The following is a 23,803-nucleotide window of genomic DNA, read 5'->3' as shown; positions in this document are numbered from 1 at the left end:
AAAACATCTAAATTTATTTTAAAATCGAAAATGAAAGCAATATCTGTTTTTTTTACAACGAAAGCAATATCTAAATGTACACATTTCAAGACTGGAAACATGAAACTAAAAATAAGGTTGTAACTTACAACTTGTATATATATTTTTATTTACAATTTCAAAAATGTGGAATCAACTTGTAACTTGAAACTAAAGAGGTTTGAAGTAAATAAAATTATATATTTTAAAAAAGCATAACAGACAAAAAATAAAAACAAACTAAAGGCGTAAATTATGAAACAAAACGGCTAACACAGCTAAGATATGGTCCGCCGACAGCGGTGACCCACTTGAATTTTTTTTTTTTTTTTGAAAAAGGCATAATCCACTTGAACTTATTGTAAAGTTTTCCTTATTTTTAAAAATATTTTACAGAAAACACTAATATGTTTTTAGGTACAATAAATAAATTTACATGACATTTTCTACACTTTTAATGGCCGATTTAAGAGTATGAATTTAAGAAACTTTAGTACTATGAATAGAAAAATATTTCTCTTAAATTTACAAAAACTAGTTTAAATAATATATAAATCAAACAAAATTAGCCAATCACGTAGGATAATATATTTCTTTTGGGGAGGGCAAATTGCAAACAGCAAGCAAAAGATGCACACTATTGTGTGTATATATATACCCACACAATCATTTCAAGAACCAGCACCAACCAACACTAGAGAAATAAATAACTCATTAAAAAAAACACATCTCAAATCTCAGATCAAATATTTTGCAGAGTATCTATCAACCATCAATGGCGGATTCATGGAAGAAGAAAACCAGCGGGAGATTAATAATGCATAAAGCATGGAGTCTTGTGAGGATGGCTCTTCTATGGGCAAGAAAAGGTGGAGCTTTCAAAAGGTGGCCTTTGCTTGAACTACGTAACTTGTTCTCCAAGCATCTCAAAGCCCTAGCTCATCATAACAACAGTGACCGTTCTCTCTCCCGTTACGGGGAACGTGAGCTTTCCTTTGATGAAACGCCGTTGTTTAACGTCAAGAAGAAGAAGATACATCGTCCTACGTCTATGAGGTTCCTCCTTCCATGCATTGGTTCTCCCATAGAATTTGGTTATGAGTTTGGTATTGACGCTGACGGTCAAGATTATTCCGATGAGGTGATATCGTACAGTTACGATGAGTCTAGTGTGGAAGAGTGTGATCGTACGGTTAAAGATGATGAGGAAGAAGAAGAGAAAGGGGTGGATGTAAGAGCAGAGAAGTTCATTGCTAAGTTCTATGAGCAGATCAAGTTGCAGAGGCAAATCTCATATATGAAATACGGAGAATAAGCATAATTATTTGTCTTTAAAAAAGCATAGTTATTTATGGAGTTTTTTTTTCAATTTTGAAGGGTGATATTATGTATATATATGATTGCAACTTGTTTTTTATAGTACTCTACCGGTACTTGGATGTACCTCTATCCTGCGATTAAATCTTTCTTGCAGGTCCTCTCATGTCCCACGGTTCCTCTAGTCTCATAGCTTTGCCATACCGTGGATACTTTCATTTTATTATTGACTCAGACATTCTTTTGGTCACTATCTCTGGATGATGTCTCATGACTTCTTTTATTTTGTCGTAGACAATGCTATCTTTTCGAAAACATACATGTTAAATCATAGACCTTGTCATCACACGCCAATATACTCATATATGGCTAAGGTATTGCAGCCTGATATAAAGATATGGTCCGGATATGATACTGCAATTATATGGTGTGGTCCACCTTATACTTTGGTGGAACTTGGTCGGACCATAAACCTCGACCACTCTTATGATGATTGGTTCTTTTATTTCTTTACTGATGTATAGACATTCATTAGTCCCATATACTTCATTTGGTACTTGACCACACGTTTTATGATACTACCATATGCTGGTCGATCTTTCCATTAGCCATATTACGCATGCTGGTCGATATGGTCGATCTGAACCAATTCACCATACTACTTTTGGTTATTCTTATGGACGATTGGGATGTATAGAGCTGGATGGTCTTTGGCATGAGAATTAATGGTTCTCTTTGCCTTCTCCTGCGACCATCTCACATTACACCATGTAATTGTGGTGTGATGATCTCAACTCATACACGGCTATGATTTCTAGTCCCATCATATTCTGTCCAAAATTAATCGATAACTTGTATCATTGAAATCATTGAACCATTGAACCTCTCTTTAGGTTGGTTTGATATAAACATAAACACAAAGAATTATAATATCCTCTATAAGGATCTATGGACTGATTGTACTAAGTATTTTCTTAGTCTTTCATATCACTTGCAGCTGCTTTGTTTTCAGTCCATGAATAGCTTAGGAACAAAACTATTCTATGAGAATTTCTTTTCTCATATTTTTGATACTTTTATCATTTCTTTATCCAGTGATCAATATGTTACTTACTACATTTTTTTCTTACTTATATCCAGACCTTTTCGAATTTGTAGTAGCATCCACCACATAGGAGTATATCTCCTTATAATATGTTCCTTTGGTCTCTGTGAGTATCCTTGTGTAATCAAGCCCTTCCTTGAATACTTTAAATAGGAATATGAACACCTTAGTCCATGTCTCACGATTTCTTTTCCTTTCCCACACATGACCTATTTTTCACTGGTTTTATCTTATCAGATGGTGTTTATATATATGGCCAATACACCCATCTCTTTTATAGATTCTTTGAATCTTTCTTTGAACTCCCACGGTTTCCTTTAGTCTATGAATGCATTCTTGTATTTTCGTGGGTTCTGATCCTCGCTTATATCTTTTAAACTCAAGTGCTATTTCCTTATGCATCTTTATCTTTTATGTGTCGACACTTCTTTTATAGTGTTCCATTGTGTTCCAGACATGAACTAATCGATTAGAGATTTCATTCTTACTAAGAACCTTCATTTACCTTGCAGTTTGGCGTCCCAAACTACATGGTCTGGTATCTTAGATGTTCAGCTGCGCAGCCTTATCTAAATGTCTGGTCTGGTTTCCCTTATGACCTCGGATATGTCATTTATTTGCACCTTTCTTTTTATTTCCGAGGTTCCTTATCTTATGGAACATATTGGTCTATCTTTAGACTCTATAGCAACTTGATTATGTCTCTTCTAGGACATTAATTTCGTGGTGCTTAAGCTGGTATGACTTAGTCATTCTTTTTCTTTTCTTTTCGGGTCTAAACTGTCTGGCATTCTTTTAGCTAGCTCTGTATGATCTTTCTTTGGACGTCTTAAATCATATTCTCTGGTCCGAGGATCTTGCCAAGACAAGGATGGTTAATACCATTCCATTTCTCTTTATACTTGTACCAGCTTATTTCTTTCTCCCCTGATGTTGGATAGTCGGATTCATCATGTAAACCGTAAACCTGGCCTTAATCTGATCATCCATATTTTGGCTCAAGGTCTCTTATAAAATCGTGGGAGGAAGACATTCTCATATCCAACATATATTCCCAATTTTATCTCATCTTCTTATGAGGTTCCATCCTAGACGGCACATATTATTGTGGTGGTCTAAACATAATCTCTTAGGATGGTTTATGTCTGGATCATGACCCTTTATCATTCTTAGATGGGAATATCTATGCTCACTTTATATGGCCTGATGCATATTTTTATTACATGTAAATCCATGTGTTCCCAAGCATTAGCTAGTGATCTTTGTATCACAAAGAATTCGGCCAAGTTCTATTGGTCATAGACCATGTCACTCGGATTTTTAGTGTTGTTCATGTACCACGGGAGTGTCATTTCTCCCCCTCATGAACATGCTTATAAATCTTTAGATGCTTGGAACATTATAGCCTATTGAGTTTCCCTTGTGTACATGTTACACAACGTGAGATTCTATGGGATAACTCTTTTGTGCCTTTTTCGATATCAATCTTTGCATCAATTTTAAAGACCTGGATGGCTAGTCCAGTCATGCCATAAAGTGTATAAAATTTCATGGTCAACCTATCTGGTTACCTAGGCCTTTTGCCTTTATCATACTGATCTTTTAGCATAGTTTAGATCAGCCGGGAGTACAATCTCGACCATTTCTATGCCTTGAGCGGTTTTTATTTATAATCTTGAAGGAACTTTTTTTTTCTTTGCTCATTGGTTCAATGTGGAAACCATTCATTTTCAAAACTTTATAACTCAAATGGGTCTTTTATTTGGGTAAATAATTCATGCCCGTTTTAGGCAATGCATTTGGTCGGATAATTTTAATTACTATACTCATTTTCTAAATTTTCATTTTGTCATTTATCAATCAAGAAATTATCAAGCAAATCAAATAAGATAATATAAAAATAAAACAACTCTTATAATAAAATTGTAAATGACAAACAAATCAAAACATAAATCAAGCCGACAATTTCCTTTATTATTCTGGACGTGGCTTTTTTTTGGATTCATCCTTATTCTCTCCAGCCTTATTGGCTTTAGGAAGTCTCATCTCACTGGTTTTCTTTAGTATCTCATTATTCTTCTCAGCTTGTAATAGATACGAGATCAAATTCGTATAAGTGGTGAATTTTTTTTTTTTTTTGTATGTATATTGTAACAATAGATCCCTTGGATCAGCTGGAAGGAATGTCTTTTCCAGTAAATCTTCCTCTGTTACCTCTTCACCACATAGTTTCAATTTAGAAACGATTTTGATTAGAGCTGAGTTATATTCATCTAGGGACTTAAAGTCCCGAAATCTGAGATTTATCCACTCATGCCTAGCCTTTGGTAATAACACTATTGTGTATCTGGATTTTAACTCTGTCCAAAGGTCTAGAGGGTTCTCAATATTTAGATACTGATCTCTGAGATCCTCAGTGAGATGTTGGCGAATAATTGTTACTGCCTCATATTTTTCATTTTCAGTTGCATACTCGCCTTTGATGATACATCTGTCAAGTCCTCTTATCTTCAGGACACTTGCAGTGTTCATGGTCCATTTTACATAATTATCTCCAGAGAGATTAAGGGCTGGATAATCCAAATTTGACATCTGAAAATATAGATTTTAGAGTCTTATTATTTGACTTATAATCAGATTCAAACAATGCATTTTGGTTTCTTTCAACCTTTTAGTTATGCAATGTGATTTGGTTTCTTTCAACCTCTAAATTATATAATCTAATCCGATTTATTTTAGTCAATATAGCAATGCAGCTTTGGTTTATTTCAACCTTTAAATTTATGCAATGCAATCCGATTTTTCTTTCAATCTAGCAATCTAGAAAATTTCTATAAATTTTTTTTTATCAATCCCTAACGATTCAAGTCAATTTCGACATTGATCAGGGAAATCATCTAGCAAGTAGACTAAAATTTAACAATTTCAATCGAAAAACACCTATTTGCAATCGGATTTCATAAAAAAATAGGGTTTGTATAATTCTCAATCCTAAGCAGTTCTAAACATCAAGAACAACTTTTAAAAAAAAAATCAAACTAGACAATCAGATCAATATTCAAGTCGGAATCATTAAAAAAATTAGATGTTTTTGGATGAAAACCGATCTTGTTTATGTTTTAGAAGATTGATCGATTTCTAGGTTTAAGGATTCGATTTGATCATTCAGATCAAGGGGGTTTTGAGATTTAGAAACCATTGTGGTTTCGATTTTAATTGTAAAACAATCTCATATCAAACTTTTGGTTTAAGAGTTTCGATTTACTCATGGAAGGGTTTGGACCTATTAATCTTTGCTAGGGTTTGATTTGGGGTTTTGCAAAATTTTAATGGTCATTCATTTATCAATCAACCATGTTCGATTATGAGTTCTTTTAGGGTTTCAAAGTTTACCTTTAGAACTTTGAAGTGTAGATTTGGACCACCGAGAGCTGGAACAAGTCGGATCGCGAACTGCATGACCGGAACGGATCAGGAGCTGGTCGCGTGTCCTAGGTTGAGCAAAAACCTCTTGTATCTTTAGAAACCTTAATAAAAAACGAATCAAAACAAGTTAGTATAGATAGATGAAGCAAATCGCAGAAAATAACAAAGTATAGAGAGAGGCTGCAGTTTAGGTTTTTGATTAGGGTTTTAGAGTAGTTGACGGCGCGGGTTGGAACGGAGCTTGAGGGCGCGTGTGAGCTCGGATTGATACGAGGTTCGCGGCGATGGATTCTTCACGTCAAGAGCTTCAATTTGATATATTACACGTCGTCTGGATCCTTACGGTTTGAGAGAACGAACGGTTTGAAGTCGTCGGAAGAGTTTTAGAATTTCAAGGTTTTAGGTCACTCGACGGCGTGTCTTAGAATAGAGCGTGAGGGCGCGTCCGGAGTCCGATAGAGGCGAGGCTGACGGCGTTGGATTTGTCTCGTCAAGAGCTTCAATTTGATATATTACTCGTCGTCTGGTTTTTCAGGGTTGAAGAGATCGATCGATTTAAAGTTGCGCCGAAATTAGGGTTTTTAAGGTTACTGGCGGCGCGTATTGAAACAGAGCGTGAGGGAGCGTCTAAGATCGGATTGACACGATGTTTACGGCGTTGGATTCGTTTCGTCGAGAGCTTCGATTTGATATGTGGTCCGTCGTCTGGATCCTTACGGTTGGAAAGAACGAAGGGTTTGAAGTTGCGGCGGAATTATGGTTATTGTGGCCGTCAGCTAGCTTCTAGGGTTTAGGGAGCAACTCGTGCTGATAACGTATTGTGAAACTAGAGATTTATGAAAAGGATACTTTATTCATTAACTCAAAGGATTCTATATATACAAGTACAAATAGACCGTTATAATAAATATGGGTCGACCACCAAGTGGTTTATAACAAAAATAAGTTTTAGATAGTTTTAGACAAACCCAACACAGCCCAATAACATTATAATCAAGTCCCACTTGGATACTTATTATTCGGCTACACCTCGTCACGCATGGTGCGTCTCCCTCTCGTCATTCCTCGTCGCGTCTTCTTTTTCACCTCTTCTTCGTGGCTGTGACTGAGACAAAAACAAAAAGTCACGCATCATTTCTTCCATTTCTCAGAAAAATTTGAGAAAAGTGTTGGTTTATTTGAGACTTGGTCATAGTTTAAGAAACACTTGAATTGAAGTTGTTAAAGTCCTCCGAAAAGTAGGATTAAGTTTGTTGTTTTGTAAAGGCTACTCAATAAGACGAGCTAAGATTTTAGTTCTCATCATCGGATTCTTAATTTTGCTATAACCATCTGATTTTTAACTCTGCTATAATATTGGTATCAGAGACACATCAAGATCATGACTTGTCAATCTCTATAGTATTATTTGAGAATTGAGTTTCTTATGTATCGCACTCACTCAGTATAATTGATTACAATGATATTTTTAATGAACTAAAAAATATTACATTTAAATATTATTATTGATATTTTATTTAGTTTTTTAAAAAATTTACAAATAACATTTAAAATAGAAAGGAAACATTTATAAAGTAAAAAACAATTTTAAAAACGAAAATATATGTATATATAATATGATTTCATTGAAAAGGAAAGTTCACAAAATAGTAATATTTCATTTAAAAAATATTTAAATAACATAAAAATACTTTTGAAGTAATAAAATATTTTCTTAGATGAAAATTTTATATTTGTATATAATGTAGTTTCATAAAAAATAATCACACGGATAATCTTTATATTAGAAAAAGAAATATTATTTCTTCGAAGACATAAATTTAAACAATACAAAAATATATTTTCAAAGCAATAGAAATATTTTTTATATATCTATCTTTTTCTTCGATGATTACATAAAATAATTAAGTAACATAAATTGATATATGTTTAATTGACTAAAAATAATGTATAATTAGTATTGAAATGTTCTATTTATTTTTCATATATTTAGTTGACTATAATATCTTTCAATTAGAGAAAACGAATATCTATAAATTATTTTTACTTATATAATATGATTTCTCAAATACAATCACAATATTAGTTTACTGCTTATTTAAGAGATATTAAAAACTAAAAATAAATTTTAAAAATAAAAATCTTTTGATCAAATAATTACATCATATTTAAAATAACATAACACTATATACTTTAAAGAGGTAGGTATATTATATATTACCATTAATAAAATTATTTGGTTTCTTAATATTAATTTGCTTTTAAATGTTAAGTTTTAATTTTTTGGAATTAAATATAACCATAATAAAAATACCAAAGAAAATCTGAATTATCATTTTAAAATTGTGTAAAATAAACTTCAGCTTACAATTTAATAAATCTAAGACATAAATTTATTTAGAATTTATAAAATATTTTAATTATTGTAAATATTGGTATGTGTTCGTGGGCTTTCAATTACTTATGTTGTAATTTTCTATTGATCATCGCTTATTTTCTAATATTTCTTTAACAATCAATATATAATTTAATAAATATTATGAAAATAAATGCACATTTAAAATATAAATTAAATTAATTTTATTTAATTTAATTATAATAAAAATAATTATACTTCAGACTGAATTTGAAAGAATACATGTAAGTCAATATACTCACAATATGAGTGACTGGACTAATCCAAGTTATATCCAAAGTCATAAGTTTAACTGCAATAAGAATATATAATTTTGTAATAATAATAACAAATAAAAATAAAATATTAACCAATTGTTACAATTTAGATCTTTTGTAAAAATTTATATATATGCATGAGACTGCAGAATACTCATAAGCATAATATATCTTAAGTTATATATAATATTCCTAAAATATAATAATATAGTTAAGACAACAAGTAACCTAAATACAAATAAAAAAATTAAAATTTTAATATATTTAGAACAAAAAATATTAGAATTTATAGAAATAGATGTAGTCCAATATATCCAAATGATAAATCAACTTTAAAAAAACAACACCGACTAAATATACATATCTAAAATCATATGTCATTAAATTAATATAATATTATTATATAATTTATGGTAAAATTATTAATTAATAAAATTAAAAGTAAATAGCAATCAACTTTTACTTTGTAAATATTTATACATGTGCATGAGCACGGGAAATCACCTAGTAATATTGGTATCAGAGACACATCAATAAGACGAGCTAAGATTTTAGTTCTCATCATCTGATTCTTAATTTTGCTATAACCGTCTGATTTTTAACTCTGCTATAATATGTTCATTTTCTACAATATTATCTTACCAAAATTACTTGACAATAATTGAAGTTGATACAACTTCAATAGCAAAACACAATAACACAAAATTAATAAAATTTATTATAACTAAAGAAGAAGAATTCTCAAGAAAACTTAGTCAAATTCACAAAAGATAAAACATTACATATGTTCAAAGATATAACACTTTCATTAGAAATCTTTTTGAGAAGATAAACATATCTTTTTTTGATATGTGTGACACCACTCGTTATACTTTATTTCATAGTGATTGTTCTTTAAGTCCTCAAGAATCTGTTACTTATAATAGTAACTAGTTAAAACATATCACATTTTTTTACATGTCATGCTGAAAAACTTAGTCAAATTTAGTTTTACAAAAACTAACGTAGAAGACTTCCACGGAAGTTTTCTCGGATCAGTTAGAAACTTTAATAAACATGAATGTTGGTAACCTCATAATTATCACCAATTAATTTATGAATTTTATTCAGTAGCTCTAATATTGACTAATATACATGAACTAATAAGAAAATGTTAAAAAAATTAGTTTTAGAGAAAATGAAAGTTTATTAAACATTGATGTAGATGACTTCCACGAAAGTCTTCCGGTAGACGACTTCCTTGGAGGTTGTCTAGAATGTCATTTTTGAAATTGACTTTTAAATGTGTTTTCTAGAGACGATGTATCTTGAAGTCGTCCAACTTTCTTGTAAACAAAAAATCTCGAAAATATCTGAGACGACTTCCCCGTATGTCGTCTAGAGTAAGCATGGTAATTTTGCATTTGACCGGATTGTGTAAGAAATTTGACCTTTTTAGACGACTTACACATAAGTCGTCCAGTAGAAAATTAAAAAAAACAATATTTTGTTATACCTAGACGACTTCCATGTAAGTCGTCTCAGGTTAGTTTTACAATTGAAAAATAAAAATAAAATTTTAATTTTTTCTACACGACTTATACAGAAGTCGTTCGTCCAACGACTTACATGGAAGTCATCCAAGATAAGCAAGGTTTGACCAGAATCTCGGAATAAAATAATGGACTACTTTCGTGTAAGTCGTCTAACCGACGACTTCCGTGTAAGTCGTCTAACCGACGACTTCCGTGTAAGTCGCTAGAAAAAAATTGTTTTATTTTTCAATAAAAAACTAACCTAGACGACTTCATAACAAAATATTGATTTTTTAATTTTCTACTGGACGACTTACGTGTAACTCATCCAGGAAAAGTTAAATTTCTGACACAATCCGGTTAAATGCAAAACTAACCCGTTTACCCTAGACGTCTACATGGAAGTTGTCTCGAATTTTTTTTTTTAACAAACAAAGATGGACGACTTCCATGTAAGTCGTCTCTAAAAACACATTTAAAAGTCAATTGCAAAACTAACCTCGACATTGATCAGAAGACTTCCATATAAGTCGTCTACAGCCACGAACAGATTTGGAAAAAATCTGATTTCATAGTTTCAACAAGTGAAATAACTTGTTTAGCAAACATAAGTCTTCTCCAAGCACCCAAAATCTCAAACCAAAGTGAGCCACCAAGAATCGTAACCTTAAATAGCTCTATGAACCATAAATTTTTTAAATTAAATTTTGGGTTTTTTTGGATGAATATGGAGAGAAAGTGAAAGAGATGTTGTTTTTAGTTCATAAGAATTGAGAAAGAATGAGTGTAAATCGATTTGAGGTGCATTAAGAGTTTCAAATTGATTGTTCATGGTGGTTGGTGTATTGATGGCAATAGTAATATTGTAAATATTTGAAGATGATGAGGTTGAGAGAGTAAAAAAGTCATTTTCGAAAGAAAAAAAATTAATGGTATTTTCGTGAATACTATGAACTTGTGGGGGTAAATAGGACAAATGAAATTTCCAAAGAAAACATAGGTTAGTATGTGTCTGACTTTGAGTTTTAGGTCAAATTTGCTAAAAGCCCTATAATTAAATATTATTTATTATAGTGAATAAAGTTTAAAATTAATATATATATATATATATATATATATATATTATTTAGAATATATTATATACTAAGTTTTAAAATAGTTATATATATGACTCATGTACTACTGTAACTGCTATACTAATCACTTAATTAACTAAATTTAAAACAGAATACTCCTTTTACAGCATACATATCTATGGAATACTGCTACTGCTTTGTTATCAGATGTTCCAATCGAGGTCCATGATTTATTTTGGCAGAAACTCAGGTTCTAAAACACGTCCGCAGAGCCCGATTAAGCGGCAGTGCAGCGCTCGGTGGAGCTCTACCGTGGCGATTTCAACCTCTGCGGCCAAGAAATTGGATTGATTAAAAAAGTCAATATTTTGAAGTTTTAAGTGTTCAAATGGCATTTTGAAAGGTAGGTCTGTGAGTTTGATGCATAAACAACAAGGAAAACTCATAAAACTTTTGGATTTTGACAAATTTGTGTTGACAGCGGAAAAAAATTGCAGTAAACCCTAAAAAAACGAGGAATAAGGTGACATAATTACAATAATGCCACTTATTTAAGAAACACATAAAATAACTTAAAGGGTGTATTCAATTTAACATTTGACGTGATTTGATTTTTAATGGGATTTTAGATGATTTCAATAAATTGCAGAGATTTATGTGATTTTTGTTAAACTACTCTACAATATCACTTAAAATCATAGAATTTAGATTTTAGTTTTTTTTTTCAAATAAGAAACTCCACCCAACCATCCTAAAATCACCCAAAAACTTTAAAACTCCACAACTTGAAATATTTTCAGTAACAGTTGATTTTAGAGTACTTTACGAAATGTCGAATTCAATAATAGTGGATTTTAAATAAAATTTTAAATTCTTATTTTAATAACAGCGGATTTATCATTTTAATATAAATGACCTAAAACTATCAATTGAATACACCCTCTAATAGTGTCTATTAGGCTTCCAACCCAACTTTAGATAAACTGACGCAAGCACCTTAACCAACTGACAACATTACATTTTCTTGTTTCTTCCCATAAGTTAAAATGTCTACACATATAATTATTTAAAACTTAAAATAATAATTAAAACTACTAGCTGGGATCGGACCGGCCGTCCACTCGCGCCTGGCCTAGTTTAGGTTTCGAACATGGGCAGAGACATTGTTGATGTGCCTTGAATCTGTATGTTACATCTAGACGACAGATGTTACATCACGTACATCATACCGGCTACGTTGCATCAAGAGCATTGCATCAAGTCATTATGGATGTTACATCTGATCGTGGGCTTAGGCCCATGAGTCCGTATAGTCTAGGGTTTTAGATGCGAGATGCTACTATATATATCTTGTATTCGAAGTAACCCTAAACTACTACTCTGTAAACTCAATATCGCCTCCAATAATAAGATCTCTCTTTGCCCATGGACGTAGCCAAGTTGGTGAACCACGTTAAATCTCTGTGTCGTAGTTACATCGTTTTATTCATTTGTTTCCGCATCTATTTTCTTCTCACGTTAGTTACAACAAACTGGTATCAGAGCTTCGGGTTGTGATCTGGTGAGAAGATGTCTCGAATAAGAACGAAGATCGACAAGTTTGATGGGAGAAACAGATTCAATCTTTGGCAGATTAAGATGCAGGCGTTGCTGAAGCAACAAGGCATCTGGGGACCATTGTCAGGGAAGAAATCTGAAGCAACTGATTTGGAGGTTCTGGAAGAGAAGGCGTTCTCAACAATTTTGTTGTGTCTAGCAGACGAGATCATCATCGAAGTGTCGGATGAGAAAACTGCTGCTAGTTTGTGGCAGAAGTTAGAGAGCTTGTACATGACAAAATCTCTGACGAACAAGCTACTTATGAAGCAACGCCTCTTCGCCTTGCGTATGCAAGAAGGTATTGAGCTTCGCGACCATCTTGACAAGTTAAATTCGATATTACTGGAGCTGCGTAACATCGATGTTAAGGTGGAGGATGAAGACGCTGCTCTAATCCTGTTGGTATCTTTACCGAACTCCTTCGAGAACTTCGTGCAATCGTTCATTGTTGGCAAAGATACAGTGAAACTGGAAGAAGTTAGGTCGGCGCTTCATAGTAGGGAACTTCGCCATAAGGCATCCAGCTCAGGGACTGACAATCAAGCTTCAGGATTGTTTGTCAGTGGTGCGAAGGGACATGGGAACAAAAAGAAGTTGAAAGACAGGAAATCGTTCTCAAGAGGCCCTAAGCCAACTGATACTTGCAACTATTGCAAAGAGAAGGGACATTGGAAGTCAGACTGTCCCAAGAAGAAAAAAGAGCAGCAGTCTGGATCTGCTGCAGTAGCTGAGGATGAAGCCAAGTCTAATAGTGACATTGCTCTTGTTGTGCATGGACACACACACTCTTCTGATGTGTGGGTTCTGGATTCGGGAGCATCCTACCATATGACACCGAGGAGAGAGTGGTTTTCAGAGTACACAGAGGTACTTGACGGCAAGATTAAGATGGCAAACGATTTTGTCTGCAAGATTGCTGGGATTGGCTCAATCAAGCTCAGGACACATGATGGTAGATTCTGCACATTGAACAAGGTTAGGCATGTTCCATCGATGACGAAGAATTTGATATCCTTGAGTCTTCTGGACAGTAGAGGGTTCAAATACTCAGGTGGCGATGGAGTTATGGATGTCTGCAGGGGTTCTGATGTGATTCTGAAGGGCTTCATGAATGGTACTTTGTATTTGCTGAAGGGTACTACTGTTACGGGTTCAGCAAATGTTGCATCGCCAGAGATCTCAGAGGAAGATATGGCTAAGTTGTGGCATATGAGACTTGGACATATGGGTGAACGTGGGATGCAACTTCTGTCGAAGCAGGGTCTTCTCTGTGGTCACAAGACCAGAAGTCTAGAGTTCTGTATGCATTGCGTCTTTGGGAAGTTGCATCGAAAGAGCTTTCACAAGGCAATTCATAAAACAAAAGGCACACTTGATTACATCCATTCAGACTGTTGGGGTCCATCCAGGGTTGAGTCACTGAAAGGTCACATATATTTTGTGTCTATGATTGATGATTATTCGAGGAAGACTTGGATAATTTTTATGAAGCACAAAAGTGAAGCATTCAGTAGCTTCAAGGAGTGGAAAACGTTGGTGGAGAATCAAACAGAGAAGAAGGTGAAGCGACTTCGTACTGATAACGGTCTGGAATTCTGCTCAGCAGAGTTCAATCAGTTTTGTAAGGATGCAGGGATTGCGAGGCATCTTACAGTCAGAGAAACACCACAACATAATGGTGTAGCAAAACGAATGAACCAGACATTGCTAGAGAGAGCGAGGTGCATGCTCTCGAATGCTGGTCTGGAGAAACGGTTTTGGGCTGAAGCAGTCAACACGGCTTGCTACTTGATAAATCTCGGTCCCCACACAGGCATCGAGTGCAGGATGCCTTTTGAAGTGTGGTATGGTAGATCTGCTGATTATTCACTTCTAAGAGTGTTTGGTTGTACAATTTACTATCATGTAAGTGAAGGTAAACTAGAGCCAAGAGCAAGGAAGGGAGTATTTATGGGCTACGGTGATGGTGTCAAGGGATACATGGTCTGGTCTCCATCAGAAAGTCGGGTGATTCTAAGCAAGAATGTTGTCTTCGATGAAGCATCTATGGTTAGAAGTTCAGGGTCCAATTATGAAGCAGAGAAAGGTAGCATCGATAAACAGGTGGAGCTGCAAGGTGGTCATGAAGTGATCGATGTGCAGAAGCCCACAGAAAATCAAGAGGAGCGTGTAGAAGAAGTTCAGTTGGAGTCTACAGAGACTCAACCGCCGGATGCTACAAAGCGTAGCATCGCGAAGGATCGACCAAGAAGGGTTGATGTCAGGCCACCAGAGAGATATCGTTTTGATGATATGGTGGGTTATGCACTTCAGGTTGCAGAGGAAGTGGATACGTATGAACCATCCACTTACATGGAAGTTATTTCTTGTCCCGAATATGAGAAATGGCATGCTGCAATGGGAGACGAGATGGAGTCTCATGAGAAGAATCATACATGGGATTTGGTCACATTACCATCAGGGAGAAGAGTTGTTACATGCAAGTGGATCTACAAGATCAAGGATGGAGCATCACCGACAGAAGGACCTAAGTATAAATCTCGGGTTGTTGCAAGAGGTTTCAGTCAGAGAGAGGGAGTAGACTACAATGAGATCTTCTCACCAGTGGTCAGACATACTTCCATCAGAGTGTTGCTAGCACTGGTAGCACGTCAGGACTTGGAGCTTGAGCAACTTGATGTGAAGACTGCGTTTCTTCATGGAGAACTAGAGGAGGAGATATACATGACTCAGCCGGATGGTTTTCGAGTTCCTGGAAAAGAAGATTATGTATGTAAGCTTCGGAAGTCACTTTATGGACTTAAGCAGTCTCCAAGACAATGGTACAAAAGATTCGACAGCTATATGATCAAGTTGGGCTACATCAAAAGTCCTTATGATTGTTGTGTCTACATGAGCAAGTTGAAGGATGGTACATTCATTTATTTGTTGCTCTACGTGGATGACATGTTGATAGCTGCAGAGAAGATGTGTGACATCCAGAAGTTGAAGGAGCTTCTGAGTTCTGAATTTGAGATGAAGGATTTAGGTGCAGCAAAGAAGATTCTAGGGATGGAGATCTTCAGAGATATGGAGAGGAAGAAGTTGTTCTTGTCACAGAAGACCTACAATAATAAGGTGTTGACAAAGTTCGGGATGTCTTCATGTAAACCTATCAATACTCCGTGCGCATCAAATCTTCAGATTACCATGTATGAGGTTCAGTCTGAAGAGGAGAAAGAGTATATGTCTCGGGTTCCTTATGCTAGCGATGTAGGAAGCTTGATGTATGCAATGGTCTGCACAAGACCAGATCCGCCACATGCAATCAGTGTGGTTAGCAGGTTTATGGGACAACCTGGGAAGGAACATTGGGCAGCAGTGAAGCGGATTTTCCGGTACCTGAAGGGTACATCTGATGTTGGTCTCATCTATGGATGCGACAATCCGCGACTGGTAACATGCTATTCTGATTCTGATTATGCTGGAGATGTGGACAGCAGAAGATCTATGACCGGTTATGTGTTCACCTTGGGCGGTTCTGTGGTTAGTTGGAAGGCGACTCTACAGTCTACAGTGACTTTGTCTACTACTGAGGTAGAGTATATGGCGTTGACAGAAGCTGCGAAGGAAGGAATATGGCTCAGAGGATTGGTTAATGATCTCGGTTTGCATCAGGATCAGGCTACTGTGTATTGCGACAGTTTGAGCGCTATATGTTTAACCAAAGATCAGGTTCATCACGAGAGAACGAAGCATATTGATGTGAGGTATCATTTCTTGAGAGATGAGAAGGGAATTGAAGTGAAGAAAGTAGGAACTGCAGATAATCCTGCTGACATGTTCACTAAACCGGTTCCTCACAGCAAGTTTAAGCATTGCTTGGACTTGCTAAACATCTCAACTTGTTAGTCTGGCCCTAAGGGGCATCTGGCCCGAAGGGGCATCTGGTCCGAAAGGACATCTGGCCCTAAGGGGCATCTGGCCCGAAGGGGCATCTGGCCCGAAGGGGCATCTGGTTCGAAAAAACATCCGGTCTGTTGGGACATCTAGTTGAGGATGAACGTCTGCTCTAGTTGAGCATCTGGCCGTTAAAGGGCGTCTGGTTCATCGTAGCAACACATCTGGTCTGAAGGACATCTGAGGCAAAGAGAGGGATGGTACATCTGGCGCAGAGAAGCGCATCTGGTACATTTGGCACTTGAAGGTGCATCTAGTACATCTGGTACATCTGTTATTGGGAGGATTCAAGTCAAGGTGGAGATTTGTTGATGTGCCTTGAATCTGTATGTTACATCTAGACGACAGATGTTACATCACGTACATCATACCAGCTCGGTTGCATCAAGAGCGTTGCATCAAGTCATTATGGATGTTACATCTGATCGTGGGCTTAGGCCCATGAGTCCGTATAGTCTAGGGTTTTAGATGCGAGATGCTATTATATATATTTTGTATTCGAAGTAACCCTAAACTACTACTCTGTAAACTCAATATCGCCTCCAATAATAAGATCTCTCTTTGCCCGTGGACGTAGCCAAGTTGGTGAACCACGTTAAATCTCTGTGTCGTAGTTACATCGTTTTATTCATCTGTTTCCGCATCTATTTTCTTCTCACGTTAGTTACAACAGACATGATATAATTAACTACGGATATGAGAGGTTATTCATGACCTTTTTTGTGTCTGTTTAAAATTAGTTACAAACCTATGGTGACTATTCAGTGGCTATTGGATTACTTTGTACTAGTGTAGTGTGAACCTCATGAAATCAATTAACAAGGATAAAGAGAGCTTACACTGTTTAAAGAATTCCGTTCAATATGAAGTTCAGTTTGTTGCCTGATGTCTTCTGGAAGGCTCTTAAGAATTGTTTCATGGTCGATGCCTCTGGTACTTTTCCATTTGTCTTCGTCGTGTTTTCTAATGCTTTCCCTTATATGTTTTGGCAGATTATTATTCGACATCCATGTTTCAGTGTCTCTCTTTTTCTCCAACATTGCGTCTAATCTAATTGTAGTTGATTGCAAAAACTTCTGTGACCACCAAAAGAATCATCTAAGAATCAACTCTATGAGATTAAAAAATCAGCTCTATGAGATCAAAATCTGAATCTACTAAAAGTCAACCTGGATGTTTCCAATGAGGACAGCAAACAAAAGTAAACCAGAGACGCAGATGATAAGAGCAAAGACGATATCCCCAACAGAGTTGCTTGTCTGTAGGTTTTGACCTAAAGCACTGCGATAGTTAAAGAAAATGTTAAGCTATGGACGGATGTGTTTATCTTATGCGTTCAGAGTTGAAATGTACAAACCTAATATTTCGTAGACCCCACCAAAAGCAGTAAAAGAATTTCCTTGGAAAATCATCTGGATTGACCTCTACGATCCCTGACTTCAATGCATCAATGTACATACCAAAGTTGAAGACCGTTGAGTTTGTGATTTGGTCAGGTTCGATTAATGGGCATGAAGTGTTCAATGCACCAATGTTGTTTCCACCTTCTTGTCCACAGAACTGGAATTTGAGATTGCATCCCGGGATATCAGGACATGCTAGACGCCAACATTTGTTAATTTTTTCTACTGAACTCACGTACCAGAAAGCCCCAAACACCTGAACCGTCATATATGCATATCACAATTGTAACAACTTTTTTGTTGCTTCATAACAAAATAAATAAAATAAAAAGAGTAAATCTTGGGTTCACTCTCTAGGGTGAATCTATAGGTTCACCCACCAATAAAATTTCACTATTTCATATTTAGTATTTAAAAAAAAAGAAATAAAAATTGTCAAATTAAATTATGTTTTTAAAATTAAAAGATAAAAATATATAAAATAATACTAGTTGCAAACAAAAAACTTTTAAAAAATAATTTTAATACCATCAACAAAACACTAGACCCTAAATACTAAACCTTAAACACTAAATACTAAACTCTAAACATTTTGATAAATCTTAAATCCTAGGGTTTAGAATTTATTCAAGGTTTAGGGTTTACCCAAATGTTTAGGATTTAGTATTTAAGTTTTAGAGTTTAGTGTTTTGCTGACGGTACTTTATTAAAAAAGTTCAAAGATTTAGGATCCAAGGATTTAAGGTTTAGTATTTAGGGTTTAGTGTTTTGTTGACGGTATTAAAATTAGTTTTTTAAAGTTTTTTTTGCAACTTGTATTATTTTTTATTTATTTTTGTCTTTTAATTTAAAAACATAATTTAATTTGACAATATTTTTTTTAAAAGATACTAAATATGAAATAGTAAAATTCTATAGGTTCATCCTAGGGAGTGGAGTGTACTTAAGAATTACTCAAATAAAAATAGCAGTGGGAGCAAGTAAGAGATAAAGACTTACATGACTGTGCAACATGTAGAGGAAAAGGTTAAAAGCAGCTCCAATCCACTTTGTTTCTGCTACTGTACCAGAGGCTTTTGTCACTTCTTTGTAAAGCGGATAGATACGTAGGATTCTTGGTATATATTGAGAAAGTATAATCCATTTCAGTATTTCTCTTGACACGAGCGAGTCAGACCGACGCATTAAAGTGAGAACGAGAACCTACAAGATTTTATAGAATATAGATCACAATTTAAAAGGACGCACGATCTAGAAAAGAAGTGAACATACCTGAGGACTGGGGAGAACAGACAAAATGTCAACAATGGTATGAAAGATGAAAAAATATGGTTCCCATTTAGGCTTAGAATGGAAGTTTAACTGGCCATTTGAATATCTCATGAAATTCGAAATGATATGAACCACATATAATACGTCAATGAAGGTACGAAGGACAGATACTCCTGTGGCAAGCTTCTTGTCGAAAGTGAAGCAGAAGTTAGGAGAATCAACCACAGGTACAAAGAGATACAAAGGATCAATACCCAAAGCAACAACACAAACGAACAGGATTATCTTCCTCCAGTTTTCAGGAGTTTTCATCTTGATGTAAGCTGTCTTTAAGCTTCCTCTAACACTCTCCCTGACTGACTTTGTCGTTGAAGATCTTTCCATTTTTCCAATTATAAACCTGCTGTTACAAGATATAGCTATAATAGCAATTCTCTCAGCAAAAACTATTTTTCTGACAAAAAAAAAGAATTAAATCCGGGTCTATTAAAGACACAGACCTAACCTCCGGGTGGAGGTATAGCCCATAAATAGACTTTATCAGGGGCATTCAAATGAGCCGAAAGCAATAACTCATATCCGTGTGGTCGGTGTGATTTGAAACCGGATTCACCGTATTGGATTTTTAATTCCCTTAAGCGCTACTAAACCACCACCACCGGTTCTTTCCACGAAAAACTATTTCAATAAAAAAATCGAAAGAGCCAGCTCACAAGGTGATTCTTATATAGTTATTTGCATATAGTTATTAATTTCTCAGAGGCCAAAGAAGAAGATAAATTCATTTCCATGTAAATTTATTTCGATTCAGAGAGTGAGAAAATGCAACCTGGGAGCCAGAAGATGTTGGAAAATGAATGATAGATTATAATCTTTCCCCAACTTCTCAAAGTATTTTTAAAGCAGCAAGCAACTGAAGAGAAGGACGCATAAATCTATGGCTCAGATCAAATTTGAGTCATGCGGAACGATCTATGGCTCAGATCAACTAATATTTGTTTGTTACTTGCCTCTTACGTGAAAGTTGAGATTTTTCTAAACACGAGTTACAAAATAGAATACGGCGTCGTGAGGGGTCCAAATAGTTGAAAAGTATGCGCCACCGGGTTCAAATAGTTGAAAAGTATATAGTATATGTGCACAAATCTTTATAAAGCTGATGCTGGATTTTATAATTATTAAATATATATATATATGAGCTAATCGATGGAGAGAGAGATATGAAATGATGGGGGGACCATTTGGTTTTTGGTGAGAGAGTGTTTTTGTACGGGAGAGAGAGAAATAAAAGCTGTACTATTCTTCTTATTGTTATTCAAACATCAAAGCACATCATCTATCTTATTAAAGCTGAAGTACAAATTCGGTGTGTTTGGATACTTGGATAAGAGTATTAAAAAAAATTGGTGTGTTTGGAAACATGGATTGTAGTCTTTTAAAAAAAAAATTGTTTGGAAACAAAGATAGTAGTATTAAATAGAAAAAGTAATGGGCTTAAGTTATTAAGTCCATTATAAAAGAACATTGTCAATATATATAAGAAAAATACAATACAAAGCCCAATTTGAAATACCAACTCAAATTATGGTTTTTATATTTCATATTAAAATTTTAAAATATAATATATGTAATTATTTATATGATGATACATATTAAATACTATTAATTATATGATTAGTTATATAATGGTACATATAAAATACGATTAATTATATGATGAAATTATACGATATATAATAATGACTAAGGATGGGTTTTCAGACATCCATACGGGTTTGATTCTGATCAGTTTGCGTTTCGAGTTTTCGAGGTCAAAGATTTCAGTCCTATTAGGATGTTTCTAAATTTTTGTTTGAGTTTGATTCGGATCTTTACGGGTTTGGTTTGGGTTTGGATAACATATTTAAATTATTTTTAAAGTTTTAAATCACTATATATTTAAAATTTCTCAAAATCTATAAATAAAGTAATATGTTACCTATAAATTTAAGTAACATATGTCAGAATACCTAAGCTTAACATATCAATTGGTTTGATTTAAAAATTTGGATACGAAATCAATAATTATTTTAAGTATTTTTGGTGATTTGAATATACTTTAACTATTTCAGATATTTGTTTTTGACTATTTATATATATTTTTAAGTATTTTAAACCAATTTAAAGGTATCATTCTTGATGTTTTATATACGTTAAATATAAAAATAATTAATATATAAATATATAAATCTATTTTTAGATAAATTCAGGTACACGAATACTTCGGTTCGGATCCGATTCGGTTCTCTAACTAACAGTTTTGAATAATTCGAATATTTAATCAATTTATGTTCAGGTTTGGTACTATATTTACTGATTGGTATCAGTTCTGTTCCTCGGATTCATTTTGCCAAACCCTTATAATTACATGAAAAACAAATATCATCATATTTTTTAAAATATACATCCGCGGAGGTGCAGAGATCAAAGTCTATAATCATTTATTTTAACAACAAGCCAAATAAATATATTGATTGAAGAGCGAATAAAACAAAACTAGAGAAATATATAGTTTATTAGAGACACTCTATGTGTCGAAATTATTATAAAGAAAATTTTATTAAAATAAATAAATTCAATAATTACAAACAAATAATATATTTCATAAAAGTGAAAAATAATATCCGCGCTTTCGAAGCGCGGGTCAAAATCTAGTCCCTATTTATATATGTATCAAGTCGGTGACTTGATAAACTTGGAGAGAAAGGGAAAAATATAAGACTGACACCTGGATGGTGACTAATACATCATTCATAGGAATGAGACAAGTGTCTCTATGAATAATCATATTTTCCTAATACTCCCCCTTGATTATTCATCTTGTATTACGTAGTGCCTCGTTAAAAACCTAGTCATGGAAAAACTCAATGGGATAAAAACCATGATAAAGAAAAAAGAGTACACTGACGTAATCTCCCCCTGAGAGTAATGGACATAGATTTTTCTTCATAAGTCACGCAAACGCCGCATCCCGATACCGTCGACGTGTTTCCGGAATGTTGTAGTCGGAAGAGACTTGGTGAACAAGTCAGCCGGATTGTCGCATGACTGTACATATTCGATGTCCACTTCTTTATTTTTCTCGAGCTCCCGAATGTACGAGAAAAATCTTGGAGGGATGTGCTTCGTTCTGTCGCTCTTAATATAACCTTCTTTGAGTTGAGCGACGCAAGCCGAATTATCTTCAAAAACTTTCGTCGGCTCTTTCTTGTTAACTATTCCGCTTGAATCTTGTATGTGGTGACTCATTGATCTCAGCCACACACATTTTCGACATGCTTCGTGAAGCGCAATAGTCTCTGCATGATTCGAAGATGTTGCAACCAGAGTTTGTTTTTGGGACCGCCAAGAGATCGCAGTTCCACCAATTGTAAAAACATAGCCGGTTTGCGATCGAGCCTTATGAGGATCTGATAAGTATCCTGCATCTGCAAAACCAATCATACCAAACTCGGGTTTTCTAATATACATTAACCCTAAATCAACTGTACCTTGTAAATAACGGAATAAATGCTTTATTCCGTTCCAATGCATGTGAGTAGGAGCAGAGCTATATCTTGCTAAGAGGTTAGTTGCAAAAGCAATATCAGGCCTGGTACAATTTGCCATGTATAATAGCCCACCGATAGCACTCATATTAGGAACTTCAGGACCTAATATCTTCTCGCTATCTTCGCAGGGTCTAAAAGGATCACTCTCAACATTGAGAGATCTACCAACCATTGGAGTACTCAAAGGAGTCGCTTGGTCCATACGAAAGCGTTTCAATAACCTCTTCGTATAGTTTGATTGATGCACAAATATTCCTTCTCGGAGATGCTCTATCTGGAGCCCAAGACAAAACTTTGTCTTGCCGAGATCTTTCATTTCGAATTCTTCTTTCATATGAGTTCGAGCATCATCAACCTCCTTTTGAGTTCCAATCATGTTCAGGTCATCTACATATACAGCGATGATCACAAAGCCAGATGACGATTTCTTAACAAAAACACATGGACATATCGCATTGTTCACATATCCTTTACTCAAGAGATAGTCACTTAAGCGATTGTACCACATGCGTCCGGATTGCTTTAATCCGTAGAGTGATCGCTGTAACTTGACCGAACATACCTCCCTGGATTTTTCTTTCAATGCCCTTGGCATTTTTAATCCTTCAGGGAGTCTCATATATATATCATTATCCAACGATCCATACAAATAAGCTGTCACAACGTCCATGAGATGCATTTCAAGACTTTTTGACGCCGTAAGGCTCATCAAAAAATCTAAACGTAATTGCATCCATTACCGGGGAATACGTTTCCTCAAAATCAACTCCCGGTCTCTGAGAAAAATCTTGGGCTACTAATCGGGCTTTATATCGTGTTACTTCATTCTTTTCATTTCTTTTTCTCACGAATACCCACTTATACCCAACAT

The 23,803-nt window shown here is 34.8% G+C and overlaps 2 protein-coding genes across 4 annotated transcripts; one reads left to right on the top strand and one right to left on the bottom strand.

Annotated features, from left to right (window-relative positions):
* Nucleotides 1–682: 682 nt before the first annotated feature.
* LOC108846111 (uncharacterized) lies at nucleotides 683–1,501 on the top strand. The gene has a single exon (XM_018619325.2). The coding sequence runs from the start codon at nucleotides 794–796 to the stop codon at nucleotides 1,331–1,333; it is 540 nt and encodes a 179-aa protein (XP_018474827.1). The 5' UTR covers nucleotides 683–793; the 3' UTR covers nucleotides 1,334–1,501.
* Nucleotides 1,502–6,699: 5,198 nt separating this feature from the next.
* Nucleotides 6,700–20,659, bottom strand: LOC108843967 (probable cyclic nucleotide-gated ion channel 12). 3 transcript variants are annotated; one of them, XM_018617136.2, is made up of 8 exons: nucleotides 19,843–20,659; nucleotides 19,343–19,745; nucleotides 19,070–19,273; nucleotides 18,025–18,326; nucleotides 17,837–17,948; nucleotides 17,507–17,743; nucleotides 10,553–10,616; nucleotides 6,700–6,971 (listed from the first exon to the last, which is right to left on the bottom strand). In XM_018617136.2, exons 1-8 carry the CDS (start codon nucleotides 19,890–19,892, stop codon nucleotides 6,949–6,951), a joined length of 1,395 nt encoding a protein of 464 aa, XP_018472638.1. In that variant the 5' UTR covers nucleotides 19,893–20,659; the 3' UTR covers nucleotides 6,700–6,948. The 3 variants fall into 3 exon arrangements, with proteins under 3 accessions (XP_018472638.1, XP_018472639.1, XP_018472641.1); XM_018617137.2 differs by lacking the exon at nucleotides 10,553–10,616 and having other exon boundaries at nucleotides 19,843–20,658; XM_018617139.2 differs by lacking the exons at nucleotides 6,700–6,971; nucleotides 10,553–10,616 and adding an exon at nucleotides 11,174–11,457 and having other exon boundaries at nucleotides 19,843–20,658.
* Between the last annotated feature and the right edge of the window lie 3,144 nt (nucleotides 20,660–23,803).

This window comes from Raphanus sativus, chromosome 3 (assembly GCF_000801105.2).
Source record: "Raphanus sativus cultivar WK10039 chromosome 3, ASM80110v3, whole genome shotgun sequence".
Taxonomy (NCBI): Eukaryota; Viridiplantae; Streptophyta; class Magnoliopsida; order Brassicales; family Brassicaceae; genus Raphanus; species Raphanus sativus.
The sequence above is the reverse complement of the archived record's forward strand: the minus strand, read 5'-3'. Positions and strand labels throughout refer to the sequence as shown.

Excerpts from the sequence above, each read along its gene's own strand:
- LOC108843967 (XM_018617136.2), bottom strand. The coding sequence starts at position 19,892 with ATGCCCCTGATAAAGTCTATTTATGGGCTATACCTCCACCCGGAGGTT. Across the intron at positions 17,744-17,836 it reads TCCTCATTGGAAACATCCAG|AAGTTTTTGCAATCAACTAC; the intron begins GTTGACTTTTAG and ends TGGTGGTCACAG. Across the intron at positions 10,617-17,506 it reads AACGGAATTCTTTAAACAGT|ATTTTTTCCAAATCTGTTCG; the intron begins GTAAGCTCTCTT and ends CTATGAAATCAG.
- LOC108846111 (XM_018619325.2), top strand. The coding sequence starts at position 794 with ATGGCGGATTCATGGAAGAAGAAAACCAGCGGGAGATTAATAATGCAT.